The 9,559-nt window shown below is 33.3% G+C and overlaps 1 protein-coding gene across 1 annotated transcript; it reads left to right on the forward strand.

Moving 5' to 3' along the window:
- Nucleotides 1–2,016: 2,016 nt before the first annotated feature.
- Nucleotides 2,017–3,599, forward strand: LOC125070679 (allergen Tha p 1-like). The gene is made up of 3 exons (XM_047680635.1): nt 2,017–2,178; nt 2,538–2,733; nt 3,319–3,599. Exons 2-3 carry the CDS (start codon nt 2,547–2,549, stop codon nt 3,507–3,509), a joined length of 378 nt encoding a protein of 125 aa, XP_047536591.1. The 5' UTR covers nt 2,017–2,178; nt 2,538–2,546; the 3' UTR covers nt 3,510–3,599.
- The last annotated feature ends 5,960 nt before the right edge of the window (nt 3,600–9,559 follow it).

The raw sequence follows: 9,559 nt of genomic DNA on the forward strand, positions 1-9,559 counted from the left end.
ACTTTTGTCTCTACTTTTGTGCAACGCGTAAGCAAAATCATCAGTTGGTGAAGTAACAAATATACAACTTTTTGTAACTTTATTTCGGTACCGGTTTTGCTAATTGACTTAAATTTAGCTACGCCCATTTGATCCTTTGATTGAAATAATTAAATTCGAACGCTGTATGCAATATAAAATAAGACGTCAGCAAAAACTAAAAAATAACCTCTTTGACGTATTCATTCAGGTTTTTTGCGACCATAAGTCAACAAGAAAATAAAAAGAGCATTGCAAACAGCATCTTTAAATTCATTTTTAGTCACAGAAGCAAATATTGAGAAAATTTCCATAAAAGTATAATTTGGATACGACTGTTAATAAACATACCCGTCTTTATATCTTCATAAACTTAACTATATTTTCAAACTTTATTATGTTTATATTTAAATAATGCGGTAGTTATTTACCAATTATATAAAATTATATTATATTAATTGTATAAAATATATCTCAGTAAATATATAGTTTTTCGAAAATTTCTATCAGACAATCAGAGATCACCGAGTTCAATCTATTGTATGTATGTTTGAAATATGTTTTACATCAATCAATAAATATATAACTACTTATATTTAGTCGATAATGTAATAACTATATATACTTATACTATAAATGTGAAAATTACTCTGTCTGTTTGTCTATCACGTTTTCACAGCCAAACCGCTGAACAGAATTTGATGAATTATGCTATTAAGCTAGCGATGACCCAAGAAAGGACATAAACAACCCCTAAAACTCGAGCGAAGCCGCGGGCGACAACTAGTCTCTTATATTTAAACATATTTTTGATATAAAAGCCACATGTATCTTATTCTAAAAAAGAGAACTAATATTGTTAACAGCTTCAAGTACTTAATAAATACTATACCTATTAAAACATTCTAAGGAAACAAGTTCAAGACATCTAGGCTAAGTTCGTAATATTATACTTTAGCGATAATTTGATATCCAGAAGCCTATTAAAAGACCTGTAGAATATTATATTCCACGGGTCGATTTGCAATATCTAAATTTAATAAAGATTTTTTTATTATTTGGAACGGGAATGTATAGGAACAAACAACTTCGTGGTAGAGTTTTGTGCAAGCCCGTCTGGGTACCCTGCACTAATCAGATATTCTAACGCTGAACTGCAATACTTAGTATCGTTGTGTTCCGGTTTGTAGGGTGAATGAGTCAGTGTAAAGGGACGGGGATGAGGGACATAACTTCTTAGCTCCCATAGTTGGTATCGTATAGGTGTGAAGTAAGCAATTGTTATTATTTCTTACAGCCCCAATGTCTATGGGCGGTGGTGACCACTTACCATCAGGTTTCCATTTGCCCGTCCATAAATTCGTCCGGGTATTACATTAAAAAAAACTTAGTTTATATAATATAAAAAATTTAAAACACATTTGTAATAGTCAATTTAGTATAACCGAGGACTTATATGACGAGAGTTCTTGTACTTGGCATAATAATTATTTTAGACATCATTGCTATATATTAGGTTCAACATATATACAAAAGTATTTATTTCTACTATTGAGGGTATGGTTTTCTTAATTTGTTTCGTTTATAAAACACGTGATAAATATCATTAAAGACTCCAATCCTTAGTTCGTGATATTCAAATTTATGTTCAAAATCTACATTTATTAATTTATTTCCTGTATGTTCAATTTTTGTTCAGAATCTAATTCAAATAAAAAAAGATACCTACTTAATTACTTAGAGCAAACGAATATTGCTACTTTTTAAACTAAATTTTTTTAAGCCAAATTGCTTAAGTGAATTTTTTTAATAACTTATAAGGACCTTATGGAAAATACTGACAATAGCGTATGATAGAAATACTAGAAACCTTCCTTCTAGTCATTTTAGACTTCCTGTATCTAATTACTTCAACGAAAATATCTGCAACACGAGATAAACAATACAGCCTGCTGGAACAGGTCAGAACCTTGGCATCATGCTACGAGTCAAGTGTCGTATGAATACGTCACACGGAAAAATTATTAAGTTATGACTAAGTTAAGTCTAACTACCTACTTAGTTTTTGTGCGTTCCATATATACTAGTATATAAAGCCGTATGGACGGAGACTGCTAATCAGTAACGAACTTTAAATCGGTGATCACACATCTTACGCAGGTATGCGATACTTTAATCTATTGTAGAATAATATAGTCATGTAATTAATATAAATGGATATTATTGGTATTAGTGTATCATGTGTAAAATATATTATTTATTTTAAAATTATTACACTTGGCGTGGGGGCTGTGAGCATGTTATTGGAATATTTTTGCATCTGGCTTTAAATTTTTGTAATTTGTATATGTTGAATTTTTGTAGATTTTGTTATGAATTTGTTAAATGAAATAATTGCCATATGTCAGATCATTTGTATGTGTCATTTGGTTTGAATCTTCTGATAAATTCAGACCTGTTCTGTTGTTATCTCCCGAACAACATAATAAATCAAATCGGTCTTGGTTTTTTTTTTTCAGAAAATTACAATGAAGGTCATAGTCTGCCTTTTCGCCTTAATCGCGATCGCTCTCGCTCGTCCGGATGAGAAGTACACTAACCGTTACGACAATGTCGATCTGGATGAAATTCTCGGCAACAAACGTATTCTAGGCAACTACTACAAATGTATCATGGACCAAGGAAAGTGCTCTCCCGATGGCACTGAACTCAAATGTAAGTGATGTGATGAATAATTTGTTATTATGTTTTTCACAAACCAACAATTATTCGAAAATAAACAATTATAATAATAAAATAATTATGCAATTACAAATTCAAAGTACGACTATAAGTCCGATTATCTAGTCGAAAGTTCAACCAACCTGTAAAAAGTTGTTACCAACGGATGCTTATCGCGAATAGTCCTTAGTGATCAAATGTATCTCTTTATTACTTTTTCAATAAAATTAAATGCAATACATTTAAATGAAATTAAAAATTAATCAAACTTATATGAATTTAAAAATTGTTTACCTAAATATTGACCTGTGTTTCGAGTCTGTTACAACTTAATTCATTTTATAAACTACGAATTGAAGTATGAATTATATCGCTATCAAAAAAATTATGGCTTGATAAGGGTTATTGATATAAGATCTTTCAGCCTAACCAAAATAGTCCAACATCTATAACTTTTATTTTCGTCAATCAGGATAAAAACATTGAACAGATATATGTCGCTTGTGCCGTTTTAGCACGAACATATCATGTGAATCATTGCAAATTAAAAATTGGGACAATTGTTCTCTTCAATTTCAGCACACATGCAAGAAGCCCTCGAAAACGAATGCGCCAAGTGCACAGACGCGCAGAAGAATGGCACAGAGAAGGTGATCGGTCATCTCATTAACAAAGAGCCGGAACTTTGGGACCAACTCACCGCCAAGTTCGATCCTGAAAACAAGTATAGGGTAAAATACGAGGAGCGTTTGAAAACTTTATCTCACTGATTAAAATAATGAGTCCTTTGAAATATGAACTTATTTTTTTGTTAATCATTGCTATCTTTTACGGATGAATAAAGAAATTATTTAAATTTATGATGTGGTATTATTTGGTTTATATAAGGACATGTTTTAGAAATATAGAAAATAATTTATTTAATTTGGGAAATGAATTCTTAAGACTTTAACATGAAATTTGCTCATATATCAGTAAAATTTTCACTTATAACTAAAAACATAGAAAGAGCAGAATAAATGAATTATGAATATGTTGACATAGTAATAACCAAAAAAACAAAAATCTCTTTTGAACACAAAGAAAAGTACAATACAAATAAACTCCTTCGAGTGGAGTGTACACTCTACTCTCAAATGTATGTTTTACTTTAATATTGAAATATAACCTTTTGTTCAGAAGCGATCCTATACATTTTTTTAAATTTTAAGTTCCTCTTTGTTTCTTGGACTAATGTTTGTAACATTTCACATCACTTTTTGTATCACAGTTTCAGTAAAGAAGTACATCAGCGTTTACATTTTTCACATTTGGTGTGCTCAATTTTCCGAATGTAAAAATCAGAGATAGCGTTGTTTATATTGTCATCTTGTATATCTTTTATTTTAAATAATAATGAGGTACCATCAGCCACCAATACCATATCATGTTTTCTTCCTACAAGAGAGGGTAAGTCATTTTATGAATATGAGGAATGGAAAAGGTCCAAGATTTGATCCTTGAGGGAACCCCATACCAATTAAGACCTCAGGAGAGGTTTTCCCTTAACGATAGCTCTCTGAATTATGTAGTTAAGATAAGAGGAAGAATTATTTGTTGAACTAATTCCGACAATAATAGTTCTATTCATATATCTATAATTGACAGAGAAACATACGAAAGGGGCTATTCATCTATTACGTAAGACGATTTAGGGGGGGCAAACCATGTATTATGTTTTCTTACAAGGGGGTGGGAAGGAGTCTCGATAGTTCTTACGTAAGATAAAAAAATGCGCAAAGTTAAAATTATTTGAAAAAGGTTCGAATGTCGAGGTTCGACAACGGGCGAGCCAAAAAATAAAGATTATCAGTACCTTTGAAATTACGAACAAAATTTCAAAAAAATATTTCTTTGAAACATAAACATTAAAATAAACCAAACGTGTATTCCTTTTTTCCTTTACATTCTTACGTAATAAATATTAAACAAGGGGGAGGGTGTCGGTCTATATTAAAATATAAAAATATATTAAACATATTACTGTGAGGTAGCCATTAATTGTTTAAGATTTCCCTTGGTATATGTTTATCGATCTCATAATAATTGTATAATGTTACCTATTTGATTTTATGTATGTTAATCTTTTTTTTTTAATTTTAATAACTGTGTAATTAGTATAAGTGGAAACTTAGCTGATGTATGTAATATTGTATATTTTTATGCCATAAGTGTCAGTCATATCATTGTTTGTTTCCCTAAAAAATAAAATTAAAAAAAAAATGACGTCCGGACCAATCGACTTTAGCTACGAGGGCCAATTGCAAAGGAAACACTAACTTACTGATAAAATCATAAACTTTTTTTATTTTTTAAATATTTGTTCGTATAAACATTTTGGATTAACATGGACATGTAATTCAATTTAAAAAAAATGTAATTCCTAAATAAATACTAATAATGTGACATTCCTGCCCGAGTAGTTTCTCTTTCCTCCTCAGAAACAAAAGGATTCCTGGAGTATCTCTTCCTGGAGATAGTTTTACACCATAAAAAGATCCTGCTGGGGGTATTATACTGTCCAAATGATAAAATTAACTATTTTGACATATTAGAAGGTGTTCTGGAAAATCTCGTCCCTGTGTATGACCATGTCATATGTATGGGCGACTTAAACACTTGTATATTAAAGAATAATTCTAGAGCACAAAAGTTAAAAACGCTAACGTCATCACTTAATTTAAACATTCTCCCCATGTCCTCTGCGACACACTATTTTCCCGACAGTAGACCAACCCTAATTGATGTAATTGTCGTCTCTAACCCTAATTTTGTTTCCTCCCACGGTCAAATGACTGCTCCATTCTCGTACCACGATTTGATTTTTCTCACTTACAAAGTGCGTCCTACAAAGGTTAGAGGCAAAATTTATCATCTGCGCGATTTTAAGCATATGGACTTGGATCGTTTGAGAGAGGATGTGAAATGTATGGACTGGTCGTCACTATTCTCAGCTAATGATATTAATGCCATGGTTGAATCACTAACTACTGAGCTGATTAGAATATTTGATAAACATGCACCCGCTCGACCAGTACGGATGAAACATGCACCTGCTCCCTGGTTAACGCCAGTGATCAGAAGAACTATGGCTAAACGTGACAGAGCAAAAGCTCGACATAAAAAACTACCATCAAAGGAAAATCTTGACGAATACCAAAAACTTCGTAACATCTGCAACAGAATGTGTAGGGATGCTAAACGCCGCTATATTCATAGTAGACTTCAGAATACTTCCCAAGCGCAAGTTTGGGGATTCTTACGGTCATTAGGTGTGGGCAAAACCAGGGATAGCTTTCAAACTACCGTGGACCTCAATGAACTAAATCAGCACTTCAGCACGCCACCTATAACATTAGATCCTGACACTAAGTCTGCTACTCTTTCGTATCTATCTAATCTTGTTCCACCAGACCTGCCCCCTTTCACTTTTGAACCAGTCTCGGAGGAAACTGTTAAGAGGAATGTCCGATCTATCTCCACAAAAGCCATCAGTAGCGATAATCTAAGCCTGGATATGATACTTCCTGTGCTGGAGGATATTGCACCTGTGATCACTCACATTATTAATTTCTCACTTTCGTGCAATATCTTCCCAACACTTTGGAAGAACGCCTACGTTATTCCGCTACCGAAGACCACCAATCCTTCCTCTTGTTCTCAATACCGTCCCATATCTATACTGCCAATCCTATCAAAAGTCCTAGAATCTATAGTTCACAAACAACTGTACTCCTACTTTACCATCAACAACCTCATGTGTCCTTTCCAATCCGGTTTCCGTCCATCTCACAGCACTGTTGGAGCACTGCTGAATATAACTGAGGACATTCGGTATGCTATGGATAACACCAAGCTTACTGTAATTGTTCTGTTAGACTTCAGCAGTGCTTTTAACTCTGTAGATTTTGACATTCTTCTTGGTACCCTCCGAGCGGTTAATATTTCTTCCTCTACCATTGATTGGTTTCACTCTTATCTTTTCGGGCGCCGGCAGTGCGTGAAAACAGAAAATTCATCGTCTGATTGGTCTAACTTATCTGCCGGTGTTCCTCAAGGCGGCATACTCTCTCCACTTCTCTTTTCTGTTTTCATTAATAACATTTCACGTGTCATCTCTTCTCCCTTTCATCTGTATGCAGATGACTTACAGCTGTATCGTCATTGTCAGTTGAGTGAGTTGTCTGAGACTGTTGACTGCCTAAACGAAGACCTTTTGGCTGTTCAGTTATGGGCCAAATCTTATGGCTTACTGGTTAACCCTGCCAAATCACAAGCAATGATCATTGGTAGCAGTAGGCTAAGAAGTAAAATTGATTGGCCATCTGTGCCCTGTATCAAGTATGCTGGGGTTCCAATAGCCTATCATGAAAACGTAAAAAACTTGGGCCTGATCATTGACTGCAACATGTCTTGGACGTCTCATCTCAACGATATTAGTAAACGTATGCATTTCACGTTTCACTCTCTCAAACGTCTCCAATATTTTCTCCCTTTCAACACCAAAATTATGCTCGCTCAATCTCTTCTTCTCCCTATTCTCGACTACGCTGATGTTTGCTTTCTGGATGTGACAGAGGAACAGCTTAATAAGTTAGAGCGCTTACAAAATCTTGCTTCGCATTCGCTTTATTTTCGGGCTACGTAAGTACGACCATGTGTCTCTTTTCCGCGCTCAACTTAAATGGCTGCCTATCCGATTTCGCCGTGATATGCACATCCTTTCGGTCCTTTTCAATATTCTCACAAACCCTAATATTCCTGAATACCTCAGCTCCCGCCTCAACCTGCTTCCTCCTTCAACCCGCTCCAGGCGTTCTTGCATCACTACGATGCTCGATGTGCCTCGGAGTAACAGCAAATTTCGACTTCAGTCGTTCACAGTACGAGCTCCGCTACTATGGAACAAACTTCCTAAATACATACAGGACAGTACTACTATTGATATATTTAAAAAACGATTAAGACAGCATTTCCTGACACAAGTTTACCCTTCATCATAAACTTTGATATTAATATGTGTGTATCTATGTATATTATATATATATATATATATATATATATGTGTGTATTGGTGTATATATTTATATATATATGTGTATGAATGTGTATTTATATAAATATTTTTTTTTTATAAGCAATGATGCACTACATTGCCCGCTGATTGACTCTTATCACTCACCTCCATAGGTTGACTGGAAGAGATCTCTTTTAGAGATAAGTCCGCCTTTGCTTATGTTTTCTCTATTTTGTTATTTTCTGTAATGTCTTTTTAAGTGCAATAAAGAATATATATATAATCTAAGTACTATTGATAATACATATAATATTGTAGTTTATGTTTGTAATAATTTAACCCTTTTAAGTTAACTTAGTTTGTAAGTCTTGTGTTGCATAAAATTGTTACACAGTATTTTATCCGAAAATGACGATTTGCGTCAGACGGCTGGCAGGAGCTGGATGCGAGTTGCCGAAGAAAGACCACAGTGGCGTGCATTTGAAGATTCCTATGTCCAGCAGTGGACAAATGCGGGCTGATGTGTGTATCCGAAAAAGTGTTTTGTTATGATGACATGACTAACATTAAAATCTATGAGATACATTAAATCAATGTATTAGAACGTCAGAAAAATAACTGGACACTCCGCGACAGCATGTTTTCCTTTAATGTAAAAAATTACATATTTTTTTATTACATATAAGTAAAAAAGATTAGGATGTTTGTGAAGCCATTTTCTCCACTTAATTGATAATCTTTATTCGGGGCGGTTCGGATGTTTTTAAAACATAAATATATTAAAAGCTACAGAAATTACATAAATTAATCTAAGTTTATTTTATGGTATGTATATAAAGACAATTGGTATGTGGAGCCGTCGGGCACTGGTTTGTATTATAAAGATCTCAAAACGATTTATTCCTGTAGATATAGATCCTGTATTATGTAGATATTTGGCAGAGGAGTCAACTCACAGCAGTTTTCGGATACTTATCATTACAAAGGACAAAATAGGGAACAATTTTGGATATCATATGAAGAATCGTGTAGATTTATCTAAAATCGCGTAGAATATCCCTAAATGTATCGTAAATGAAATAATTATAACAAAAAATATTTGCATGTATTTGTACCTTTAAAATTATTCAGGGCACGGTTTTCTTAACTTGTTATGCTTATAAAACTCGTGATAAATAAGGATTATAAATCACTTTAGTCTAGTTAACGCTATTCAAATTTGAATTTCAAACCACATTCAGATAAAGGTTAGTTTTGCTTAGGTGGATGTACTTAGTACATTTATTGATTTACTAAACTATTTTCTGATAATCAAATTTTTGGTTAGAATTAAATTCAAACAAAAAAGTAATTAATAGAATATACAAAAGGTATCGACCTAAGTACAGGACAAACATAATAAACGAATACTCTTATATTAAAAAATATACAAAAAAATATATGTCACATTGCGGTTGGCACATTGCTTAGGTGCTATTTTTAAATACGTAATAACGACCATGGTAAATACGAACGATATCATACGATTAAGAAGTTATATTGCACATTTTAGATCTATCTATCATCTAGAAAATCTAAAAATCTACCTAAAAGACTTCCTGTGTTATTTTTCTTAAACGACAAAATCTGCAACACGAGATAAATAATATAGCCCGCTGGAACAGGCTAGAACCTTGGCGTCATGCTACGAGTCAAGTGTCGTATGAATACGTCACACGGAAAAATTATAAATTATGACTAAGTTAAGTTTAACTATCTTCTAAG

Source organism: Vanessa atalanta, chromosome 17 (assembly GCF_905147765.1).
Source record: "Vanessa atalanta chromosome 17, ilVanAtal1.2, whole genome shotgun sequence".
NCBI classification, from domain to species: domain Eukaryota; kingdom Metazoa; phylum Arthropoda; class Insecta; order Lepidoptera; family Nymphalidae; genus Vanessa; species Vanessa atalanta.

Excerpts from the sequence above, each read along its gene's own strand:
- LOC125070679 (XM_047680635.1), top strand. The coding sequence starts at position 2,547 with ATGAAGGTCATAGTCTGCCTTTTCGCCTTAATCGCGATCGCTCTCGCT. Across the intron at positions 2,734-3,318 it reads CGATGGCACTGAACTCAAAT|CACACATGCAAGAAGCCCTC; the intron begins GTAAGTGATGTG and ends CTTCAATTTCAG.